The sequence below is a fragment of the Engystomops pustulosus genome, chromosome 4 (genome assembly GCF_040894005.1).
Source record: "Engystomops pustulosus chromosome 4, aEngPut4.maternal, whole genome shotgun sequence".
In the NCBI taxonomy this organism is placed as follows: domain Eukaryota; kingdom Metazoa; phylum Chordata; class Amphibia; order Anura; family Leptodactylidae; genus Engystomops; species Engystomops pustulosus.
This window is the reverse complement of record NC_092414.1, coordinates 137,700,678-137,727,729: the sequence shown is the minus strand read 5'-3', so window position 1 is coordinate 137,727,729 and position 27,052 is coordinate 137,700,678. Positions and strand designations below refer to the sequence as shown.

The following is a 27,052-nucleotide window of genomic DNA, read 5'->3' as shown; positions in this document are numbered from 1 at the left end:
ACCTGTAAATGTATACGGAAAATATAGAACCCTTCAGGCTCATTTGCATACTTTTAAAGACTTTTTTCCCTTAAAACAAGGGCATAGAAAGCTTAAAAAAGAGCAGATCGTGCCAGAAGGGGCACACACCAGTATGTCAGTGTTCATGGTTAACAATCCTCCATCCTGGTGGTAGATGTCATTTAGGCCAGAGTGAGTGCAGGGGACTCCCCAGTGTAGGAATATTTTGGGTTCTTTTGGGGAAATTACAGAATTAGTAGCCAAACCTTGGGCTGATGATCAATAAGAAAACACGAACAACCTTTGTAATGCTGATGACATGATACATAAAATGAAGAAGACCTTTACAAGAAAAGCGCAAGTAGAGAGAAATGCTGGAGGTAAATATTCACAAAGCAAAGGTTATGACAACACATGCTTGTCCTTACTTTCTACAACTATAAAAGGAAATTACAGAGAAAATACTAGAAGATAAGTACAGAATATTCATTGGCAGGGTATGGAAGGGCCAGGAGAAACTTTGGAATCCTAAACTGATGTTTGCACCAAATGCCCAGACTAAGGCCCGGGCTGTGGCAACAGGTCACGGTGCAGTAAGCACTCAGTGGCCCACATTTATTAAAATCCCTGCACTAGTTTTTGTCTGAACATTTTTTTTAGTGCAAACTGCTTGCACACACATTTATCATGCAGTGTCTGACAGAGTTGTGTTGCATGCTCTATGTTAAAAGTGCACCAAAAAACAGTTGGTGCACTCTATCAGAGCAGTTAAGAGGGCGCAAGATTCATGAAGTTCACCACAATTCATTAATCTAGCGCACCCTGCACACTACACAGGCAAACTGCTCATGCTGTTTTTGATAAATGTGGGCATGTGTCCTATACTTTGCCTCATTTGTTCAGCTTTCAGTTGAGAGGGGAAGGGTTAGAAGCACTCACTCCCCCTCCCTTCTCCATTGTGCCATGTGCATGAGGCCTAAGTAGAGGCTTGTAACACTCATTATAGCTGAATTCCATACAGTACCTTATAGAAGACTGGAAGGCTGTCTCAATGGGGCAGATTTACTTACCCGGTCCATTCGCGATCCAGCGGCGCGTTCTCTGCGCTGGATTCGGGTACGGCCGGGATCAGCGCTGCTGAGCTGAAAAGCATCTGAACGCGCCGGAATTCACCGAGACCGGCTGAGTGAAGGTAAGCGCATCCCGAGCAACACATTTTCCGCTTTTAAATGCGGCGGTTTTTCCGAATAAGTCGGGTTTCCGTTCGGCCACGCCCCCCCGATTTCCGTCGCGCGCATGCCGGTGCCGATGCGCCACAATCCGATCATGTGCGCCAAAATCCCGGGGCAATTCAGGTACAATCGGCGCAAATCGGAAATATTTGGGTAACACGTCGGGAAAACGCGAATCGGGCCCTTAGTAAATCACCCCCAAATGTTTCTAATTTAGTTGTTCTACATAGCTGCTGCGCTGTAAAAAATACTCTTATTCCCCATAACCCTTGTCTCCTCTTAGATATTCAGTCAAGGAGGGGGTAGAGCTCTTGGATCTGGTGCGCCTGTGAATTCAGTGCCGAATTCACAGCAGTGCAGCGCACATTACTGCACCTGTGTAACCGGCTGTGGAAGCACAGGCCAGTGTGCAGGAATGTTAATCTGCTGTGTAGTGATGTGCAGCGGGGAGCAGTGCAGAGAGGGCAGGTTTACAAGGCAAGGCGGGGGGGAGTTTGACTGGATCTAAGAGCTCTACAGCCTCCTTGATTGCATACTAGAAAGAAGATAAGCGGAGTAAAAGTCATTTTTACAGCACAGAAGCAACGTAGAGGAACCAAATTATAAACATTGAAACACCTTTACAGTCTTCTATAAGGTACTGTACAGAGTTTATTTTTTAATTGGGGGAGATGTATCAAGTTGTCTGTGCCAAAATTCTGGAGTAAAAAACTGACTGAATTTTTAGCAAATTTCCATACATATTGGTCTAAGGTCCATAACTTAAGGTCCATATTTAACAATATTTCTGTACGTTTTTTTTACTTTATAAGTCCCATATAAGGTCATATATATGAGGGATATTTTCATTTTTTTCATTTATAAGAGCCCCAGTTATAGGGTAAAATTACCTCTGTGGGGGCAAATGTCTGGGGCAGAGCTATACTAAGTCTCTGCTTAACCCTTGCGGACCCTGGAGACTGCCTGGAGAGCCAGTGGCAGGGGCTGCTCTACTATTCAATGCATAGCACTACTTCAGCACTACACAGTGATAAATGTGGCGCAGCAGATATCTGTCTAGTTCTACTCTGCACTGGTCTAAAGGGGGCAGGACCGATTGCAGATAGAGGGCGGAGCCATCATAAAAGAACAAAAAAGCTCTCGATATCTGTGCTGAGGAGTCAGTTCATGGAGGAGAGAAGTAATGATGCATAAGGTAACACAGGACTGGAGAAGTGTGTGCATGAGTCAGAAAATAATGTGTTTGTGGATGTGCAGATTGTGATGTCAATAGTGATGTCATTTATTGGGGCTGGAGGGACAAGAGTGGTGTATTTACATGGGGCTGCATGTTAGGGGTTGGATGGATGTGGGTACACATGTGTTGTGGTGAGACGCCATCTTAGTGGGGCTGAGGTAATGTGCAGTGAAGGCTGTTACACACAGATGTAGTAAATGAAAGAAACATGAGGTTTAATAGTTGTCAGTTAATGTTATCACAGAGTCAGTCTGTTAGAATATTGCAACATCCCCCACCAGGGCCTGACCTTTTCCGGTGGCTGGAGGAAGCCGGGGTCCTGAATGACGCAGTGGCTGGCTAGTGTGGCCTAGCGCACGGCAATAACCTCCCCTTGTGAGCTGGCAGCTCCCTTGTCCAACCAGCTTGCTCCTACCATCTCAGTAACACATAGCATACAATTGGAGAGTACAGTTAACACCTTACCTCCCACGCAGCGACTTACAGCTGCATTTACCAAGTTTTCCATGCTAAAGACTTCCTAGTGAGGTGATCAGGCTCACCAAGCAGCTACTGACATGGAGAGGGACCAATTAAAGGGGTTATCCGGGTCTTAAAAATGACTGAGGGCCGGGCTGGGGGGGGGGGGGCTATTTAAAAATAATAAACATCTACTTACCTCGTTGGGCGCCGATGATGTCCCGGGCCGCGGCCCGTCTTGCCGGCCGGAAGCTCCCATCCGACACATCTCCCAGCGCTTACAATGCTGAGAGATAGGGACAAATGGGAGGAGCCGGCCACACCGCAAACCGGAAGCTCCCTGTGCGCAGCTTCTGTGTACATGTTTATTATTTTTAAATAGCCCACCCCAGCCCTGCCCTCATTAATTTTTAAAACCTGGATAACCCCTTTAATCTTTTGCATCAGCAGGGGTGTTGCAATATCATTGCAGATCATCACTGGGAGCAAAGTATGAGAGGGAGGAGCTGTTACCGAGACCTGAGGGAACATAGGAGTTGTAGTATCCCGTGGTGGCCATCTTGGAGATAACTTTGCCTACTTTAGAAAGCCCATTAAATTTTGAATGGTAAAAGTAAACTATTTAAGCTCCATTTTGTGAGAAAGGAATTTTGTTGTATTCATGTATTTATAGCACTATGAGTTTTTTAATGAATTCAGACATTCATATTCCCGGTATACCCCTTTAAGTTAGCAGTTAATTCTTTGCCAACAGCAATGGACTTATGAGAATGAATTGTTAACATAAACCAGAATGGATGTTGATGAAGAAGAGAAAAAAAAAGTTATATATACTGTGGAATTAGAAGAGCAAAAGTGAAAAAAGAAAGAGGAGTCATGCTGCTATCTGCTTTCCAGACTCGCTATGAGCACATTTATAAGCGCTGGAGGTTTTAATATGTAATAAAGAGTTTCTTCCAAAAACAAAGGAGATTTATCAGAAGTGCCTGAGAGCTAATTTTCCATGTTATAAACTGCTGTGGGACTAATAAACGCTGAGCTCTAATTGGTTGACATGAGCAGACACTTCTGATAAATCATGACATCAATTCACCATCTCGAGCTTTTTATATGAAAACATAACATACACCAACCTAGAGAAGCACCCTACTAAAATATAGCAATTATAGCTATTATCGTAAATTGCTTTGCATATTATATGCAGTGTATAAGGAAAATACATGTACCACCTTCATGATGCATATACCGTGCCCTACAACAGAAGAGCATTGAACTTTGGACATTTGAATATTTTCCCTATGCAAACTTATCACTTCTTCCTTTATTTTACATCAAGAGTGTTTTGTTATATACATTCTGTTTGTTATTTTTGTATCTGTGTAGATTAGTAGAAAGCGTTAATGAACGTTGAGATACATTTCTGACTGTGTATCTCTAACTAAAGAGAAGCCAGTTATTTTTCAGCTATAGTTGAGATTGTTTTGCAGAAGAAAAGCAGACTTGTTTACAAGTATAGCAGACAGCCTGAACTATAGAATGACAGGTGCTGTCTGGAAAGTTGTTTATACTTTAGAAACTTGCTGCCGCAGAATTTTATGGGGCACTCAATGTAAGTCTATGGGAGAATGCATTGTTATATTGTTTTTGTGCTGAAATGTAACCACTCCTCCCCTGGCAGAATGTATCTAAGGAGAACAGTCCCGGTCCCTAGTGAATTGCAGTTAGGAAACACAGCTTGGAGGAAAAGACTGCTTGTATTGCTTTGCACCTGTATTTCTTCAGTAAAGAAGGTAACTGTTGACTGCAGACTCTGTCGTTCTGAACTTATTTTCCATTGGGGTGCACCATGCCTTACAATCCCTTCCAAACAGCAGCAACACAAGGGGACACCTCAACAGTGCTTGGCAGAACCAGCACCCCTGACCTGGGGACCTGGCAGCACATACTCCTTTTGAGTACTTGTACACAGAAAACGGTTACAGTTATACATTTTATAGATAAGCATTTGGAATTAAGATGATGATCTGTAGTAGATGATCAATATATATATATTGAGCAGCACTCCAAAGTTTGTACCCCCCATCATTAGGGGTTCCACAAAGCTGTGCGGACTTGAACTCTACTTTTTATATATATATTGCAGCTTCGTCTTTGTTCAGAGTTTTGGCTGTGGGGGGTTCACTCGAACATGGTCACATGTTGTAGTTGTGGAGCTAAGCTGCAGGACTTTCTGTATCACACCAACAGCGGAGCTTCCTGGAAAAAATGGTAGGAAATTTTACATTCCTATTGGTAAATTAAAATAAATTAAATATTGGTTAATTGATAAAGGTGTACACATTCTTTTTTTATTTGTCCAGCGAAAGTGAAAAGACTGCCAGTGTTCAAATGTATTGAGTGTGTACACTCACCGGCCACTTTATTAGGTACACCTGTCCAACTGCTTGTTAACACTTAATTTCTAATCAGCCAATCATATGGCGGCAACTCAGTGCATTTAGGCATGTAGACATGGTCAAGACAATCTCCTGCAGTTCAAACCGTGCATCAGTACGGGGAAGAAAGGTGATTTGAGTGCCTTTGAACGTGGCATGGTTGTTGGTGCCAGAAGGGCTGGTCTGAGTATTTCAGAAACTGCTGATCTACTGGGATTTTCACGCACAACCATCCCTAGGGTTTACAGAGAATGGTCCGAAAAAGAAAAAACATCCAGTGAGCGGTAGTTCTGTGGGCAGAAATGCCTTGTTGATGCCAGAGGTCAGAGGAGAATGGGCAGACTGGTTCAAGCTGATAGAAAGGCAACAGTGACTCAAATCGCCACCCGAACGCACAGTACGTCGGACTTTGAGGCAGATGGGCTACAGCAGCAGAAGACCACACCAGGTGCCACTCCTTTCAGCTAAGAACAGGAAACTGAGGCTACAATTTGCACAAGTTCATCGAAATTGGACAGTAGAAGATTAGAAAAACGTTGCCTGGTCTGCGACATTCGGATGGTAGGGTCAGAATTTGGCGTCAACAACATGAAAGCATGGATCCATCCTGCCTTGTATCAACGGTTCAGGCTGGTGGTGGTGGTGTCATGGTGTGGGGAATATTTTCTTGGCACTCTTTGGGCCCCTTGGTACCAATTGAGCATCGTTGCAACGCCACAGCCTACCTGAGTATTGTTGCTGACCATGTCCATCCCTTTATGACCACAATGTACCCAACATCTGATGGCTACTTTCAGCAGGATAATGTGCCATGTCATAAAGCTGGAATCATCTCAGACTGGTTTCTTGAACATGACAATGGTGCAGATTTACTTACCCGGTCCGTTCGCGATCCAGCGGCGCGTTCTCTGCGGTGGATTCGGGTCCGGCCGGGATTCATCAAGGTAGTTCCTACGCCGTCCACCAGGTGGCACTGCTGCACTGAAAAGCATCTGAACGCACTCAAGTTCACCGAGCCGGACCAAGTGAAGGTAAGCGCGTCCCAAGCGACACTTTTATTGTTTTAAATGCGGCGGTTTTTCCGAATCTGTCGGGTTTTCGCTCGCCCACGCCCCCCCATTTCCGTCGCAAGCATGCCGGCGCCGATGCGCCACAATCCGATCACATGCGGCAAAATCCCAGGGCAATACAGGGAAAATCGTCGCAAATCGGAAATATTCGGGTAACACGTCGGGAAAACGCGAATCGGGCCCTTAGTAAATGACCCCCAATGAGTTCACTGTACTCAAATGGCCTCCACAGTCACCAGATCTCAATCCAATAGAGCATCTTTGGGATGTGGTGGAACGGGAGATTCGCATCATGGATGTGCAGCCGACAAATTTGCGGCAACTGTGTGATGCCATCATGTCAATATGGACCAAAATCTCTGAGGAATTCTTCCAGCACCTTGTTGAATCTATGCCACGAAGAATTGAGGCAGTTCTGAAGGCAAAAGGGGGTCCAACCCGTTACTAGCATGGCGTACCTAATAAAGTGGCCGGTGAGTGTATATGTGCAGCTTGACAAACAACCACAGGTGTGGTGGTAGTAGAAAGTAGGAATTATGTGAAAATAGGATTAGATTGTTTAAATCACCTTGCAGAGCCATAGACCCCTTGCTGCAAATCACTGTAATAATTCATTGGTGGGCAGAAGGGGAGTATGGAGAGGGTTCATGGGTTGAGCCCTCTCCATACAAATTGAGTGTCTACTACATATTGCAGCAAACAACCATAGGTAACAACCAAGATCGGTGCAGGATCAGTGCTGCCCGGGGCATTTAAAAGCCGATGGTGCTTGGGCAAAGCATTGGGGAGCCACAATCTGTAACCATGACACCCTGAAACCTATATAAGACTCCAGCACCTGTCATTCATGCAGATCTGTGCCAGTGGCACATTGTTACAGATCCATAGCAAAACTGCCATAAACTGTAATACAATAGTATTGCAGTATATGGTAAGGACAATCAGAACCCCTAGGGTAATGTACAATAGGTGAGCTGAAAGAAAAAACTAAAAGTTCAAATCCCTCCCCTTTCTCTAGAGCTGATGAACAAAAAAAATGTAAACATGTTAGGTATCGCCACATTCCAAAAGCTCCAACCTATCAATATAGTGAAAGCCATATAAGCAGAGCCCACAAGAAAATGGCAAAATTTTATGGACTGTGAACATTGTGGATGCATTATGTATCTTTTAAGACAGACCTGTAAAACCTCTACATTCATGAGGCTTAAAGGGGTTCTCAGAGACTTTTTAAAAAAAACAAAAGATGGCCAGGAGGGGCCTGCTTAAAAAATAAAGATGTACTTACCTTCCGGCACACACCGGGTGCCATTTAAATAAACATGGCCGCAGGAGCAGTGCTGGACTCAGCTTCCAGCTGGTGGTGGCCAGCCTCACCCACCCTCCCTATTCACAGCATTGTATATGCGGGCTGGATGGTTGTCGGGTCCGGCCGTAAGCTGAATCCAGCACTGCTCCCGTGCCCATGTTTGTTTACATGACGCCAGACCGGAGCAACAGCAGTGCAGGACTCCCAGAGGGCGCCGGAAGGTAAGTACATTTTTATTTTTTTAAGCAACCTCATCCCGACCACCTTTTGTTTTTTTAAGAGTCTCGGACAACCACTTTAAAGCGAATTGTATTAAAGGAAACCTACCAGTTAGAATGGCAGGGGTAAGCAGTAAGTACCGAGCACCAGCTCAGGGTGAGCTGGTGCCGGTGCTTAGTTTCGTTAGTGTTAATAACCGCTGTATCGCGGTAAGGAATGGAGGTTTGAACGGTAGTGTAAAATTACCGTAGCCTTACAGTAAGTATGTGCCAGCATAAGCACATAAAAGATTTCACCTACATGACAGCAACATAATGACCTGCTGGAATCTGCAGAAAACTTACACATTTAATGGTGAAGGAAGCAAGAATTAACATCCATGCAGAGGGTTCCCACACCCCCATATCTTTCCCACTGGCTGCCATCCATTAGGGGAATAAAGAGTGCCAGAGACCGGAAACCCTGAGAGATTTCCTCTCTTACCAATATAAATAAGCATCTGTCACTGCTTGTATTACACTGTAGCTTTCCTGCCCTAATAGCTAGGACTCACACAACCCTCTAGAGTAGTGCTACACCTTGTCATTACACACCCTGAGGCCACTTTCATATTGCAAAATTTTGGTCTGTATTTTGATGAGTATTTGTCAGTCAAAACTAGAAGTATAATGTATGCAAATCTGCTGCAAATCAGCTCCACAAAATAATCTACAACACAAATGCCCCATTACACTGGGTTACCACATTGGCCCACATTTATCAAAATTTTGTGCCATTTTTCTGTCTGACTTTGCACTGAAAAGAATGTGAAAAGAGTTTGCATATGTATTTATGAACTGTTTGCGCCAGTTTTGTGTTGCGGCTCCACTGTCTCCTCTGCACAACTAAATTCAGCTGCTAAACAGGCATTCAAGTGCCAATTTGGACCGTGCACCAATTTTTTGTAGTAACTAGACAGAATTGTGTTGCATGCTGTATGTTGAAGGTGAACCAAAAAAAAGTTGGTGCACACTTCCCGAGAATAATGAAGACCCTGTGCCAGTATTCAATTATCTGCCGCACCCTGCATATCAGTGAGGCAAACTGCATGTGCAACACCCCTGCTAACATATAGACCCGCCCCCGATTTCTGTTGCATGAAAGCAAGGCGCAGCTGCGCCAAAATTCGTTTGTGTGCGACACAATCCCCTGCTAAATACCTGTCACAGCCGTGCAACCCCAAAAAATGTGGGAAAATCTGACTAAAGTGCGTCCGCGGACCCTTAGTAAATAAACCTTCAGTGCTGCCACAGATACTAATCCCAGGAACTGAGTCAGGAGACTCTAACCCAGAGCTGCAGCTTTCACAATTTGGACTAGGCTCCACCTCAACTATCCCAGCCTGCATCTACTATCAGGCTGGTGCACCATTCCTGCAGACCACTCTGGTAACCAGGATCCGATGTTAAAGGGGCGTTCCCAATTTGGCAAATTAATGTTATTGTTTGTGTTATAAAAAGTTATACAATTTTCCAATATACTTTATGTATCAATTCCTTATGGTTTTCTAGATCTCTGCTTGCTGTAATTCTACAGAAAGCTTCTGTTACCAATGGACAGTAATCTAACCATGGTCACACAGGTGCACAGCTCATTAGTGTTATAGACAGTAATCAGAGCTGTGTGATACAACAAGCCGTGCACCTGTGTGACCTTGGTCAGATTTCTGTCCATTGGTAGTAAACATAGAAGCTTCTATAGATTTACAGCAAGCAGAGATCTAGAAAACCTTGAGGAATCGATACAGAAAGTATATTGGAAAATTGTATAACTTTTTACAAGTTATACAAGTTTACAGAAAGTTTACAAACAATAACATAAATTTGCTGAAATGAGAACACCCCTTTATTCATGTTTGGGCCGTTGAGTGCTACCCGTTGTTCAATAAAGAACTGTAAGTTGATTTGCATAATGTTGGATACGGGGCTTACCACCACGGGCTCCCCATCCATTACCCAGGGACTTATCTTACAGACACTCAGGGGTTGCCCCAGGAAGAACCAGTACATCAGCCACTCCCTCCATATTTCTTCCACACACCACCTGCTGGAGACCTGCCAGGCTGTAGGTCAGCCCTTCGGTCCCCATACCAAGCACGATGACAACAGCGTGCCTTAGGCCACAATAGCCAGCCACTCCGGTATTCTGGACCCCAGCTCCCTCCAGGCCCAGAAGAAAAGGCTGGTCCCCGGTGGGGGATGTTGCACATGTAGTTCTTCACTACTTTTGATAAATCTGGGCCATTGTATTTTTGTTGCCGTTTTACATAGATTTTGCATTTGTGACTGCAAAATTGCAATTGAGCCTCAGTTTTGAATTAAAACTACAATTTGAGAACCCAGTCTTACTCTTATATATTATAACTCTTACAATTGTAACCACACGTAGTTACCATTAGATAAGGTAATGCTGTATATGTTTGAGCTTCAATAATGTATTATAACTCAAGGTTGCATGCACAATTGTGCTAGTGGGTATGCAGCTTTAGTTCCATTTCCCCTTTTGGTTTTAAACACAAATTTCAAGCTTGGCCTGATCATCGGTCTATGCATCGGTCTATGCGCGCGACGGAAATCCAGGGGCGTGGCCGAACGAAAACCCTACGTATTCTGAAAAACCGCCGCATTTAAAAACCGAAAAAGTGTCGCTTGGGAAGCGCTTACCTTCACCTGGTCCGAGGTGGTGCATACCGGCGCGTTGAGATGATTTTCAGTGCAGCAGCGCCACCTGGTGGACGGCGGAGGAACTGCCTTCATAAATCTCGTCCGGACCCGAATCCTGTGCAGAGAACGTGCCGCTGGATCGCGAATGGGCCGGGTAAGTAAATCTGCCCCATAGAGAATACTATTGTGAAGGGGTTAAAGGGGTTGTCCAGTTACTACAAGTTATCTCCTATCCTAGATCAGTAGGGAACACAAGGAGAGCCCATTGTATACCAAATGAATGGAGAGGCAGGTAAAGAATACAACATGCTGTTCACTATGGCTCTGATGGGAGTAACCAAGTACTGCACTCGGCTGTTTTTGTCAGCGCCATAGATAGCAGAGCACATTTTTCACCAGATTCTGTATTTACAGTGGGTACGGAAAGTAGTGTGCCAACGGAAGCCTTTACTCAGTGCAAGACATATGAATGTCCACATAAAGTTTGCAAAAAAATACACAGAGGATTCACATGACTATGAGAAATAAGATTCTCTGGTCTGATGAGACAAAGATTAAGCTTTTTGGTGCTAGGTGGTATGTGTGGAGAAAACTAGGCACTGCTTATCACCTGCCCAATACAACCACAACACTGCTGGTGGCAGCATCATGTTATGGGTTTGTTTTTCAGCTGCAGGGACAGGACAACTGGTTGCAATTGAAGTAAAGATGAATGCAGCCAAGTACAAAGATACCCTGGATGAAAACCTTTTCCAGAGTGTTCTGAACCTCAAACTGGGCCAAAGGTTCACCTTCCAACAAGACAATAACCCTAGGCACCAAGCTAAAATAACAAAGCATTAGCTTCAGAGCAACTCTGTGACCATTGTTCAGAGCCCTGACCTAAACCTAATTGAGCATCTCTGGGGAGACTTTAAAATGTCTTCCACCAACATTCATCCGCATGTGAATAACTTGTTTCATCATTCCCAAGAAGACCCATGGCTGTACTAGCTCAAAAGGTCCTTCTACTCAATACTGAGCAAAGGGTCTGAATACTTATGACCATGTGATATTTCAGTTTTTCTTGTTTAATAGATTAGCAACAATATCTACATTTCAGTATTTTTTCTGTCAAGATGAGGTGCAGAGTGCACATTAATGAGAAAAAAGAGTGATTTCTGTACCCACTATTGCTGGATGTACAACAGACATCCGTGCTTGTGATCTTTTGGGGTTCCACCACTTGACCTGCATATTCAGAAAGTTGCTGTTCTATTGGTATTTGAAATAAAACAGCTATAGTTGACAGTCACTTATGAGTTAACTGTGTCCCAAATCATTATGCCCCAGATTTATCAAAAGTGAGCCAAACTAGTATAAAGTTAGACAGGAAACTGGCGCATCAAGTTAATAGATCTGGGTTTAGGTGTGTGAATTATTTGTCAAAAAGCAACCAACGTGAATAGTGAGAACATGATCATCTGGTTTTGACTTTGATTGCCACAACAGAAAATAATATATTTTTGGCAAACCATGTAAAATTGTAACCTCTTCTTTCCGGTCAATTTATATTCCTACAAGCAGGATGCAAGCCACATTATACTTCACAGCTGCCTTTCGGAAAAGCCTAACATGAGCTATTTTGTTTCCATAGAAAATCAATGAAGCATCACATGCGAAAGGATAACAAGGTAACAAGTGAGAAATTCAACTGCCTGAACAGTCAATGCATCAATCTATCCTCCAGACTGACTGTCCGCTGACACAGAAGAATACTGAACTGAGAGCAAAAAATAAAGCGTACTACAACCAGGACAACTAACTGTAATAATTGCTATATCCTTATAATTTATACTACTATATCGGTACATATTGACACATATCGACCTAAATACCATACAATAAATTCCCTCCATTTTTTCCTGCACCCTTTTTAGGGTGCAAAAGTTTGGTGCCACTTGTGAATCCACCAGTTTTCTGGCCCTTCTATTTTTCCAACACACTTTTTGGTGCATTTTGTGACGCTGATCTATGGAGTGCTAAACCTTTTAGACCATACACCAATTCATTAATCCCTTGCGCTAAACAAATTAATAAAGGCTCCTCTTTGTCTTCAAAGAAGCTATACACATAGCAAATTCACACCAAATACATAAAAAAGCTGATGAATTACATCAAAGCAAAACAACCCATGAATATTACTAATGCACACTACAGAAATTAATGGATACATAGCTATTCAGCACACACATCCAGAGCCTCTTATAGAAAGTACAGGAAAATAATGATTGCCATGAATGACGCCACTGTGGAAATTTGATCGAGCAGATGTGCAAAAGATGACAAATCTTAGCTCATAATGACAAAAAGGCCAACAGATGTGCATTACATGACTACACTTGGTAATTATAAGACTTTAGCTGTGCCATTTACCAAACAAAACACGTTGTTACTTATGAATAAACGCTTAATCACTCAACTTAGAAAGCAGGAAAAGATTTGGGGGGCATATATTATGGCCTTTCAAACAGAAAACTGGAGGTGTTATTTCCCCTCTCTGTGCCTCTTTCGTCTTGTTCTACTTTAGGGTGCAAAATTTTGGCGCCGCTTGTGAATAGAACAGTTTTCTGGCTCTTCTAGTTTTCAGACAAGCTTTTTGGCACTTTTTGTGGCGCAAAAATAGCCCAGCTGGTCTAGCAAGTTCTAAACCTTTCAGTCCGTGCACCAATTTATTATGTATCACTGCACCATAACATGTCGACTGCCCACGCCACAAAAGATAGGACAGATCCTAGTTCTGCCTGTCTTTGCAGCCTGTGCAGTCATTTCCTAGGTCATCGGTGTGAGCAAAGTTACAAATACAAAAGTAGGTAGTATTGAAGCAAGCATGAAGAATCACAGACAAACCTTTGTACTTGTATCAAGTTTGGATACTTTGTGACACTTATCAGCTAGCATAGTCAATCATAATTACACTCATAGTACAATGTGAGCTACAGAGGGAGACTGCTCTGGATACCTGATGGGTTCGTATTGTCACAAATACATACAATGGTAACGTTGCTTACAAAGCATCAGCTCATAGAGCCTTGGAAGAAAACGAAATTCCTATCTACACACTTGTGGTTTAATGGCTTTGGAAAGACGAGAGCAATAGAAGAAATTACACTTCCCCATTGTGAAAAATATGATGTTTTTGTCAAGACTTGCTTTCGTATGGTAGATTACAAGTCCTCTGATACTTATGAGCCCGCTTTCCCAGATTGTGGCCTGTGAAATGAATGGTTGCTGATGCTGGTTTGCTATACCTGAAGAGCAGTTACATTATATCTGGCAGCATAATGTACGCTGAATTGTTATGTGCACACTGTATCCTGCAGTTCTTATAGCATTCTAGTGAACTTTAGGCCTTTCTTTTACCCTGATTTTCTCTTACAATTTGCCAGTTGTCCATAATTTACACATACCTTCCCAATATTTAGATGTGTCCATAACACTCTTCATATTGCTTCATAGCATCAACCTGCTCAGAGCTAATTAACAAATGTCAATGATTCACATAGAAAGATAGGTGTATGTACCATAGAGGAAGCCAGCACACCCACATTTACCTGGGGCAAGACAATTCATCTTGAATTTTTGGTGTTCAGGGGATAGCACCCTCTCTAATTTTTTTTGACTGTGCTACTAGTATTTTTGATCTACTTTTCTTGTATTATTGAGGTAATTTCATAGAAATTTCTATTCACATGTGGACTGATAGCTGGGAAACAGGAAAGACATGAAACAGAAAGTGCCCTTCAAAATAATGGTTTTAATTGTGGCATCATTTGGGATTTAAAAATGGATTTCCCATAAAAATCACAGGGATCGATGGTGGGGGGGGGGTCGAACCACAAGTTCCCCTTGACTGCCCTGAAATGGCAATATCCAACATTAGCTTGTCCAGAACAGAAGTCTCGTCCATGTTCACGGAGCACATGGCAGGTTTTCCCCCTGCCCTCCTAAGATTTGCTATGGTACTTCCAGCACAGCTCACAAGAAAAGCCCAAACTAGAAGTTGCTAATCCAAGGAAGCTAAGGGGGACTTGTCACCCATTTTGCTAAACATGGGGGATCCCAGTGGTCAGATACCCCATGATCGGATGTTTAAATCCTGTTAATCCTGGGATTTCCATGACCTTGAACTCCTGAAGCCTTGTGGTAGTGTTTTTTATTGTCTTCCAGGAAAGAAGCTAAAATGCAAAAGAGCCAGTTGGTGCATTCTAAAGTTGTGTCCTTTGCAGCAGGAGGACTGCCATTCTTGCCTTTAAGGAACCAGTCATCAGGATCCCTTTTTCTGGCTCCCTTATTGAGTGGTTTCCCCCCACCCTCGAGAAACTGCTCTTTCATGTATTGATTTTAATTTAAAAAAAACCTCCCATGTCCCCCATATCTCCCCCCATTGCTTTCCCCCTCAGGACATCATATATGTCTGCCCCACTCCTCACTGGCCACTAACATTGGACTAGGGACACAACTCTGGCTACATAAAGGTTTGAAACTTTGATCTAACTTACCTTTTTTTCAGAAAAATACCCTTTTAGGTTGCATTCACACACCCGTCTATAAGGATGTATATGCGGCCGCCAGAGGTCGCACTAACATTTTTCCATAAGGGTAATAATACTCCTCTCACCATTTTTGAGGAGTAATCTCAGCCGAGGAGGAGTATGAAATTTTCAGTAATACAAATATATAACTCCTAGTCGTATATAGTGTTAATAGACTTTGGTTCCATATGACTATGTTTTTACCCTGTACTGTCTTATTTTATTTGTATATGTCCCCTATGATTTGTAAAGTGCTACGGAATATTATGGCGCTATATAAATAAAGATTATTATTATTATAGTTGTCTATTTGTAGAAGAAAATTTGTTACAGCCCCTGTTTTTGTAGCTTCTTGGGACAATTATAGTACTATTTGGGGCCGACGCCGACCACAGACCCCCAACCACCCACAGAGTTGCCCAAGGCTGACGCTGGCCCCAGACCCCACCCACAGAGAGGGCCAGAGCTGACGCCCGCCCAAGACCCCTCCACCCATAAAGTGGGCCAGAGCTGACGCTGGCCCCAGACCCCCACCACCACCCACAGAGAGGGCCAGAGCTGACGCCCGCCCAAGACCCCTCCACCCATAAAGTGGGCCAGAGCTGACGCTGGCCCCAGACCCCCACCACCACCCACAGAGGGGGCCAGAGCTGACGCCCGCCCAAGACCCCTCCACCCATAAAGTGGGCCAGAGCTGACGTTGAGCCCCAGACCCCTACCATCACCCACAGAGCGGGCCAGAGCTGACGCCGGCCCAAGAACCCTCCACCCACAGAGCGGGCCAGAGCCGACGCCGGCCCAAGAACCCTCCACCCACAGAGCGGGCCAGGGCTAACGCTGGCCCCAGACCCCCCACTCAAAGAGCGGCCCTGCGCTGACACTGAGCCCCAGACCCCACCCACAGGGCCAGAGCCGACGCCGGCCCAAAACCCCACCACCCACAAAGTAGGCCAGGGCTGACGCTGGCCCCAGACCCCCACCCACAGAGCGGGCCAGGGCTGATGCTGAGCCCCAGACACCACCCACAGAGCGGGCCAGAGCTGACGCTAGCCGCAGACACTCCACCCCCTGGACCCCCTCCCCCATAGATCTGGCTGATGCCTGACACCGCTAAACTTATTTAATTTTTTTTTGGGGGGGGGGGGATTGGGGGCATAACGCTTTTTTTAAACTGTCTAATTTTTACTTTTAATGTCATTTTTGGGGTTTTTTAATTACATTTTTTTTACTAGGTCGCATGTGTTCCCTGCTAAACTTATATGTAGATCACAGATAACAGTGACCTAATGGTAACAGTCTATTAGATCACTGTTATCAGTGATCTGTATACAGAGTCATGCAGGGAGGATGCATATAGCACCTTCCCTGCAGACTCTCACTGTATACAGGGGCTGCTCTGGCTACAAGATTGGTCTGTCACATAGACAGCCCAATCTTGTTCATAGCTCTGTGTGCACGGTCGCACGCGGCCATGGGGGGGGGGATGGGCGGAGCTACTCACTGCTTCAGCCCGCGGCCGATGTAGAACGTCATGTGACCTGTGCTCCGGTCACATGACTTTCCATCGGAGCCGCAAGATAGCTGGGCAGGAGAGGAGGGACGGCACTATATTGTGGGTGTTGCCGAGTGTTGCGACGTGAGCTGCGATCCTGGGCAGCAAGCGCCGGCAGCCAAGCACCCAGCCGGCAGATAACCACCAAGCGTATTTATACGCTTGGCGGTTTTTTGGAGGGGTAAATCAGCCTCTACAAGCGTCATAGACGCTTGTAGAGGCGTTATCGCGATCTCTGGCGGCCGCATATACTTCCCTATTGACGGCAATGGTGGTGCGGCGGTGGTACAATGCCACACATGTGTGGCACCGATCTGCACCGTAGGCCGTGTAGGATAGAGCCTGCTCTATGTGTGGAGGGAGGAGGGGTCACCTTCTCCTCCTCTCCATACCGCCGTGTGAATGCACCCTTACTATACAAACTCTTTGGCAATGTGTACACTATTCTCTTTGGGAACATGGGGGAGCCAGAAAAGGGCTCCTGATGACAGCTTCCCTTTAACACTACCCTCTCCAAAAGATAAGCAGGATATTTATCTTGGAAGAAGAGAGAAGCCATTTAGGCAGTAATAGCAGTGCTCAAAGTGCTAAGGACAAGCCCCAGGTGCACCAACTTCCTCACTAACACGAGGAACACATATTGAGCATAAATAATATATGGTGTGCTGGAAATTATAATACTATGCAATATGCCAAAAGTTTATACAACTCCCTTTAAATTTCAACAAATACACCCTCCATGACAACCGTGTAAAATGTAAATGCCCCTCAAATCTTTTCTGTATTACACCAGTTGGAGTATATCAGTTGTTCTGGGCTGCCTAAGGTTCTAGTTCTGTCAACTGTATAGTGGTGGTACTGAGGTACCAAAATTCTGTAGGCTGTCCAAAATTCCCTTTTTTTGTGGGGTTCTGGTTTTTAACCCCACAAATCAGATAGGTAATCAGTGTCAAAAACAGCCATTTGAACCCCTTAAAGTGTTAGTTACAAAGTCAAATACCAGCTATATTATATAGTTGCAGACATTAGGGGTTATTGTTTGCTGCATACAATACACCAGATGCATTTGCTAGCATGCAGTATGACCTGAAATACTTATTTAATTCTTCTGTTTCATTTTACTTTTTCTTTATTAAGCAGTAATAGTATACAATAATAGGAAAAACTTAAAGAGGACATTCCTTGTCAGAGTTCATGTGACATCATGGTTAGTGTCAGTGAGGAATGCATGGAGAAATGTTGTAATACAGTATATTGCTATGTATGACATTAGCAGCCAGCCTCGAACATTACTTCACTACCAATTGGTTGTATATGGGAATGTATACAGACTGGTTAGAATAAGTATAGGATTTTATTGGGTGAAGGAAGCTATAGCTTTAGGAAGAAAGGAACATTAAGATTATAAAAGCAGAAAGGAGATGAAGAGAAGGCTGAGTGAGGGAAGCAGGGATGAGACTGGGAAACCATGTGAAAGATGGAAGTGACAAGGGGAGTCAATGAACAGATAGCAGATGGTAAGGACAGTCTGACAGGGATTTACAAGCAACACTACTGAGGGAGGGAAGAAACAGGTAAACTATGCTGAGCTCAGGAAATATTGCAGGTTAAAAAGTAAGAAGAGTGAGAAAGGAAGTGATATGGATTCTACTGATAATAAAGAATTTTAAGATCAAGGGATGAAGAGACTGCAAGGAAAGAAGCTGATAAGTAAGCTGTGTCAAGAAAGTAAGTGACAAGCGGTGTGCAATGGAAGGAGGAAGGGTGTGAAGGGGGGAACTGGGAAGGAAGATACAAATGGCAAGGAAGCTCGGGGAGAAATAAAATGAAGACTGTGAGAATGAGTGGAGAAAGAATGTAACATATTAGACCTTACATACACAAACTTATGCTGACCAGCCATACTACAGAACTAAGAGCAGGTCCTATTTTTGACCAAGTTTGCGGCTCGGCCAGTTCTTTTTCTAGTTTCATCAGCTTTTGAGCAGACCTCACACGTCGATGACACACGGGTCACAAACAACGGTCCATATTTAGTGATGGGACTTACATTTTGTGTGCATGTATGAAAGGACAAGGACGCAGTGCAAGAGGAACCAAGTGACAAGGAGTCTGAGGAGAAGGGTAACAACAAGGCAGTTTTGGGAAAGGCTATAACATAGAATATGGAGCAGAGTATAAGTGGAATACAAAGGAAGAAGGTGAGATGGAAGCTGCATAAAGGAGGGAGAAAACAGACTTTAGAGGAAGGATATAACAAAAAAAAGGCAAGAGATACCGTGTAAGTAGGATTTCACAAAGAAGCTGTGTATAGTAATTATGGCTGTAAAATAAAAACAGAAGAAGAACATAGTGACTTGGTCTCGGTACACATGGCTGGCTATGTACTCTATGAAGGGAGGAAAGGTGGATCAGGTAAGGAGGCAATTGTAAGGCAGGTAAGCAGGGGACATGCATCTGACATCTGAATGTAAAAAGATGGAGATGTTTTGTATGATTATCCTTAGATTATCCCAGTGCAGTGTTTCATGGTGGACTGCAGGATATATATAAATTGATGCTCTTCACAGTAATTAATGTGGGTTATAGAAAGTGTAATAAATGAGATTTATGGAAAAAGTACTGATTAATAAATAACACCACACATGTTTGAAATATTATTATTCTTATCAAATACTGGACTTCATGGAGGGCCTGGCCAAATACCAAAAAGTAAAAAATAGCTTAAAATGGCATAATATATAAAATAAAATCTGTGATCTGTCAACCCTACTGAGGCCATTAATAGGCCAATGATTAGCTAGCGTTGATGTCAGGACATCACTTCACCGAACAATCATACAGAGCGACAGAGGAAAACTCGAAAGAGGCGGGGATTAGGTTCAGTTAGGGGAATATTACTTCTATTTATCATTGTCTATCTTTCTTATTTTTTAATTGATGAAAGTCTGGGAAAGATGGATGTTTATTATGGTGATGCCTTGATGTAGAAGTATGATGACAACCTGATTGGATATCTCAGGAATTCTATTGAAAAAACAAGAAGATAACACATTTCAACATCAGAAGTATGGGGTACATTTATCAAAAACAGTGCAGTTTGCCTGTGAAGTGTGCAGGGTGCGCCAGATTCAGGAATTGTGGCACCCGTTCTGCATAAATCTGGCTATCCCTGCACTGCCCCGACAGAGTGCACAAATAGATTTTTGGTCCACCTTTAACATTGGGGCGTGTGACATTCCAATTCTTCTAATTATTTTGGACTCTGCATGATAAAAGTGGCGCGCGGTCTGACTGTGCACTGCAATGCTCCTTTATGTGCAGAAATTTGTGTCGTGCTGGGTATAGTGCAGCCGCTCTACAAATAAGTCGCATGCAACACATAGGTGGCGGTGACGCTTCTTAAATACATGTGCAAGCAGTTTTCACATAAAAAAACCCTGCAAAGTCTGACAGAAAACTGGTGCTTCTTTAGGTCATCTGAAGATAACATAATTCCAATGTTGAAACACATTCATCTTGTTCTTTAGATAAAATCTCCGGGTACACCCAATAGTACTGTGATCATTCTTTTACTGCCTATATGGCAGTTGTTTTTTTTACTATTTGTTTTGGCCCTAGAAAGGCTGGGAGTGACATTTAACTATAATACCTCACATGTGTTGTGTTTTTTCAGTTTCTCTAATCATTTTTTAAAATTATGATGTATGACACAAGTATTGCATGTGAGATCCTGATGCGCACTTGTGTGGTATCTTCTTATTTGGTAGCCTTTATCTTAAATACCTAGACATGAAGTTCACCTTTCCCTTGCATATGATTCTCCCCATTATCCATTTCAAAGACACCTCAAATGACTTTTGGAGGACTAGTGGAGATACTACATCTTGCTACTTAGAAGAAGCTATAAACTTTAAATTTCTAGAGGGTATGTTCATACACAGCCATTTTCCAAAACCCTCATATAATTCTTCAGTGAAAAAACACAACATCTGAGATTTTCCTGAAATGTTTTTAATAAACTTAGAAAGAAAAATATTAGGCTGCATATAAATTTTAGGGATTCTTACCTGTACTATCGTGCTGTAGTACTAGCAATACAAGGCTGAAAACCTCTTCAAAATCCATGTGCAACACTTGTGGGTTTTCAAAGAGGAAAAATATGCTCCAAAACTAAGTCAGAACCTACCATTAGAGATCTCCTAGTTGAGGTTTAGTATAGTACAATACTATACACTACAACACTAATCTTACATTTCTGTATCAGGTTTTCTATTCCTAATACAGGCGGTCCCCTACTTAAGAACACCCGACTTACAGATGACCCCTAGTTACAAACAGACCTCTGGATGTTAGTAATTTACTGTACTTTAGCCTTAGGCTACAATAAACAGCTGTAACAGTTACCAAACGTGTCTGCAAAAACAAACCTACAGAACCTATCTTGTACGTAACCCAACTGCCTGTACCTAAAGAGTTATGTTCTGACACAAATCCAAAGAAGAACTGGAGGTGCCATGCCAAGCAGCACAAAACTTTCATCTAGCACTTACCACACTGTTTCCAGTTCTATCACCCATGCTAGGCATTCATCTTTGAAACCATTTTCTCCACAACAATCACACCAAGAACATTATGATTTGGCAATCCTTGATTTTAGGATGGGGTAAAATACTAAGGTGGATGTAAAGACCTGCAACTAAATGCAAAGTCCAAACAGCAAAGTGAATTAATCTTTTTCCCATGGAATTTTTTTTCAGGTAGCTTCAGCTAAAGCAACTCTCACCGGGGGCCCCTGATATTTTTACTGAAGGGAAAACATGGTAACACAATCCCCTAAGATGGCTCTCAAGGGTTCATTAACAAGGAGGATTACATGTTGGCATTGAAAGGGTTACTGTTACTCTGAGGTAATTTTATGTTCTGTGTTTCCCGCTTTTTCTATGAAGTACTTTTGTGCACTTTTCTGCCAGATGTTTGTTTTCACAGATACTGCCTACTGATTCGCTGAAGGTGAAGATCAGCTGTGATTGGTAAATTGGCAGCATTGTAACTAGGCAAAATATTGTAGGCAGTCAGCAGATTGTCAGCTGGCTACAGTAACTTACCCTTAAATTGAGCTGTCAGCAGGGTGTCTGGGGCACCCAGCCCGCCTAAATGTATGATTTTCTCCAGACCCTCACAGTGCTTATTAGTGGGGGTTTTGTCTCCCAGCTTATGCTGGGGAGACCAAGTTATATAATATTTTTATGTTGTTAATCTGTAGTTTTGAATTATTCTGTTTATTTATTTAATAAAATTATTGATTTAATTATTTATTTTGGTTAACCCAATAATAAAGCATTGCAGCAAATTATTAATCCAACATGGCTTATGGTGTCTTTATTTATTTGGGAATTATTAAGTTTACCTTATAAGTGGGATTTGTGTTACCATGAGCCTTACTTTCTAGGTCCCCAAACCTCTCATACTGACTATGTCTGAAGAAAACTGTAAGCCTACCATCCACTCCTCCAGTCTTATTTCCATACTTTATTCCACCCTGGTTCAAGCAAATCTGAACTTACCTATATTGTTAAAAGGGATCCACTCTCTGTCTTGCAATGTTCCAAAAAGCTGTAGAATGCCTTCATGCTTTAAAGTATCTAGGAACTTTTAATCAAATGCTATTACTCATCCTGTAAATTCTGTCCAAAGCTATTCCTTCAGAGTTTGCACTCCTGCGGGGGCATTCTCCACATATAGCAGTTATGTCCTATGGTTTATCCTGCAATATTCTCCCAAAATGCTAGTAAAGAGTAAATATTATTGTGCAGTTGTAACTGTCTATATGCACCCCTACCACGCAAGGTAGAGAAAGTTGGAGGTTTCCACAGGATTCACAAATGATTGCAGTTTCCTACAAGCCCCTTAAGGCATTATGTGTATCCTAGCTCCAGGCTGCTCTTAGTTCTCATAAAATGAAGGGAGTTGTTATAATATTTTTTCCCAACTTGTTACCTTGAACATCTAATTAAAAAGGGCAAGCAAAGAGATTTAATATATTCCTGTATCTGTGTAGGATGAAATTTCTGGATGCTTTCTGCCAAGACAGCATTCTCGGCTTCTTATAACTGAGAATATTAGACTTTCAAGGCAGCAGTAAAGCTCAGAACAATCACTATACTGGGACTGATCTGGCTGAACTGCACATGCCTGATCCAAACGGCCTCACTGAAGTAACATGCAGAGGATAAGTGTGAAGTAACACCAGGGGCACCTCTCAGAGCTTGGACTTGTAGTTATAGTTTATGTTTGTAACATTTGGAAAGGTGTGAACTATTAAAAATGTTGACTTTGAGAAAGCAATAATGAAATAAAACTTGTATTTGTGGTACAAACCCTTTAAAGGGAATTTGCCATGAATATCCATCATGATAAACCAGGGACACTTATTCATAGATCCAGGCATGGAGACTGTGGTAATCTTCTAAAATTTGTTATCTATGGTCTCTCTTCTAAAATCAACTTTTAAAATTATGCTAATGATGCAAGGACACTGTGCAAGGACAACTTCCCCCTCTGACAGTGTGCTGAAACTTCCTCTAAGAGATTACATCAAGCAGAGGGAGGGGCCAAGTGCTTAGGGAGCAGTGGGGAGGGTGAGACAGTATAACAGTCAGTGTGACTTCAGCACAGAGAGGCTCTGGTAACACCACCAGAGCCCTTCATGCGCAATAGCATAATTATAAAAGTTGATTGTAGAAAGAATGAGGCCATGAATAAAAAAATATAAGGAGATTACCGCAGTCATGGTGCCTGGATATGAGTAAGTGTCCCTGGTTTATTATGCTTGATTTTGATGGTGGATTTCCTTTAAGCAGACAGGCTCATAGATATCCAGTAAATTCCTTTTTATATGCCTTTAAAATATACAAAGGATTTTGTACATTGGAAGAAAGGCATCCTGGGATAGATCTAGCAAAGCTATACAGCTATTCTGTAGCAAAGGAAGCCATATTACTGACATATCCATACTATAAGTATCTAGACACACATGGCGTCTCCTGCCATTAATAGGAGGAGGGCTGAAGAAGCATCCACTATAATGTACACACAATTTGCAGTTTAGTCCCCTCTACCCCACAAACATGAGTGTCATGGCTTCTTTCTGTCCCATCCTATTGTCCCCTGATACGACGAACAGTGTAGTCTGCTCTAATTTCACAGTCAATTTTTGGAAATCTAACCAACCCATTTTGAGTCAATGGAGTTCATCTGACCTGGTAGAAAAATAGATCACAGTGGCGCTGTCATATATTAATCAAGGACTCTGTACATCCTAAACTCATGAATGATGCTTAGGTGACCGAGATGGGACCAACATTACATTTAAGGTCTGCTGGGTAAGAAGAATTCCCACTATGCCATTAAAGCAGCACATGTTGCAGATCATGCAGTATGAATTTCAATTTAACAAGAACCTGATATCAGGAGTATCTGAGTGTATATTATCAGGAGTATATTATCACACTAAAATACTGCCACCTATAGTGCCTGATGGTATTGCTGTGGAAACTGCTGTCCATGGTACCATGGGGGAGCACTGCCATCTACAGTATCATGTAAAAGCAACCCATTGTGAAACACTGCTGATGAATAATGTGAAGGACTGCCATCCACACATAGAAACATATGCTGCAAGCACTGGCATCTATGGTAATGTATGGATTTATATATCAGGCCAAAGAAAATCATATAAAAGGGCATCTACAATGAACATGCCAAAAGATCATTACTGCCACATAAATGCAGCCCATAGTACTATAGAGAATCCTAGTCGTCTGTTGCTTATGCCAACCAGATATTAGTAGTCAACTGCAAGATTTACAGTAAAATCCACAGAAGATTTGTGTCGCCCTCTCCAGCACAGGCTATGCAGCAATCTACTGCACACAATGGAGGAGCAGAATTCAGATTACATAGCTGGCACAAGCTATTCATAGCACTGCAGGATGTGGGTGCCATGGATAATGTGTATATGCTTCTATATTGGATGTATGTGTGATGGCCTGGCACACTTCTCTACTGCACTATCCTCAATCTTGGCACAGCTCTCCAATCTACTACTGAACTTGGCCAGCTGCTGCCAACTACTGCACTTGCCATTCACTGAGGACAGGCACTGCAAACTCACAGCACCCAACACCCACTCCAGCACTGCATCTCCATCAAACTATAGTGTAATTGTGGATGCCTGGAGCAGAATGGCTGGATGGACACAGATAGATATAATAGATAGATATGAATGGATATTCTGTATGTCCATCCTATGACACATATACTGTAGTCTATGGATATCATACAGATGCAGACGCGCACAGACATGCAGGCAGCGTGTCCAGGTGACAGCATCACATCCATACATCCTGCACATACGGTACAGATCCATGTATACAGCATAGTTACATCCACATACATATATATATATATTCAGTATCCATCCATATGTATATACAGTAGGTATTCATCCATACATGCATATAGTGTATAGCCACATCCATCCATCCCTATATATAGAGTATACTTCATATATACATGTACAGTATACAGAGTGTGTGTCAGTCCTACCGTTTGCTGCAGGTCCGGGATGCCGATCCTGATGATCACCGCGTTCCCCGATGTCTCTTCCATCCGCCGGCCGGGTGGGTCTCTGTCTGAGCCAGGGGGGTCTCTGCCTCTTGCGGAGGGGTCTCTTTCCCTCCCCAGGGGGTCTCGGGATGCGTGCTCTGCTGAGTCTCTACCGGGATCTCTGTCACTTGCAGGGGAGTTGCTGGTCGGGGTGTCTCCGCTAGGAATCGGGGTGTCTCTGTCGCCAGTCGGGGAATGAATGTCAATGGAGGAGCGGAATGTTGGCGTGACAGCGGCTCCGTGTTCGCCGTTCTCGGTGTCCCCGATGCAAGGCTCTTCTCCACTGTCTGAGTCTGGGGAGTCTCTGATGATGTTGGGGTGTCTGTCCCTGGTGATGGGGCTTCTCCCTCTCTGGGGGGACTGCTCCACTGGCTCCGGGCTCTTCGGGTCTCCCCCGGGAGAGGAGCGGAGAGTGCGGGGAGCCCCGAGATCCCTCGGGGGCCCCTTGGGGGGGCTGGGTGAGGGGGGTCCGGTCCGCTCCGGGAGCTCAGGAACCGGAGACACAACATGAGCAGGAGAGGGGGAGGAGCGGAGAGACTGCATCTAATAGAGAGAGGGGGAGAGAGGGGGGTGAGAGAGAGCACAGACTGCATATAATACAGGGGGAGAGCGGCGGCTGAATGGGGGGAGCACGGCCAAGGGGAAGACATGGAGGCGGCATAGTATCAGTGCACTGCGCCTCAGTCACACAGGGAGACCGAGCACACAGCGGCTTTAGTCAGGGGAATTAGGCGGGAGGGAGGACAAGTCTGCGCCTCATGCAGGGAGAACCGCATGTAAAACTAAGAGCTAGGTGTGAATGGCAGCTATACACTGCAACGCTTGCTGCAGAATGGCATGTGTAGGGGCTGTGCTGACATGCAGTTTAGACACTGAAATACAAGGGCTGCAGCGGGTGTGTGTGATACAGAGTGTGGATGACATGGCAGCAGCAGGTGTATGTGATATTCAGGGTGATATGTGACCTGTATAATAGTGACAACTATACCAGGGCTGGAGCATGGCAGCAGCAGGTGTATGTGATATACATGGGTGATATGTGACCTGTATAATGGTGACAACTAAACTATACCAGGGCTGGGGCATGGCAGCAGCAGGTGTATGTGATATTCAGGGTGATATGTGACCTGTATAATAGTGACAACTATACCAGGGCTGGGGCATGGCAGCAGCAGGTGTATGTGATATACCTGGGTGATATGTGACCTGTATAATAGTGACAACTATACCAGGGCTGGGGCATGGCAGCAGCAGGTGTATGTGATATACCTGGGTGATATGTGACCTGTATAATAGTGACAACTATACCAGGGCTGGGGCATGGCAGCAGCAGGTGTATGTGATATACAGGGTGATATGTGAACTGTATAATAGTGACAACTATACCAGGGCTGGGGCATGGCAGCAGCAGGTGTATGTGATATACAGGGTGATATGTGAACTGTATAATAGTGACAACTATACCAGGGCTGGGGCATGGCAGCAGCAGGTGTATGTGATATACAGGGTGATATGTGACCTGTATAATAGTGACAACTATACCAGGGCTGGGGCATGGCAGCAGCAGGTGTATGTGATATACAGGGTGATATG

The 27,052-nt window shown here is 43.6% G+C and overlaps 1 protein-coding gene and 1 long non-coding RNA gene across 7 annotated transcripts in view; one reads left to right on the top strand and one right to left on the bottom strand.

Annotated features, from left to right (window-relative positions):
• Nucleotides 1-27,052, bottom strand: part of SHANK3 (SH3 and multiple ankyrin repeat domains 3) — a 249,639-nt gene that overhangs the window by 164,335 nt on the left and 58,252 nt on the right. For all 6 annotated transcript variants that reach the window (XM_072147633.1, XM_072147630.1, XM_072147634.1 and 3 more), the window contains exon 3: nt 25,400-26,002. In XM_072147633.1, the coding sequence (XP_072003734.1) occupies nt 25,400-26,002 (603 nt within the window). The remainder of the gene's footprint in view (nt 1-25,399; nt 26,003-27,052) is intronic.
• Nucleotides 2,230-12,537, top strand: LOC140127219 (uncharacterized). Its single transcript, XR_011854964.1, has 3 exons — nt 2,230-2,427; nt 4,607-4,718; nt 12,300-12,537. It is a non-coding gene; the product is annotated as an uncharacterized lncRNA (long non-coding RNA).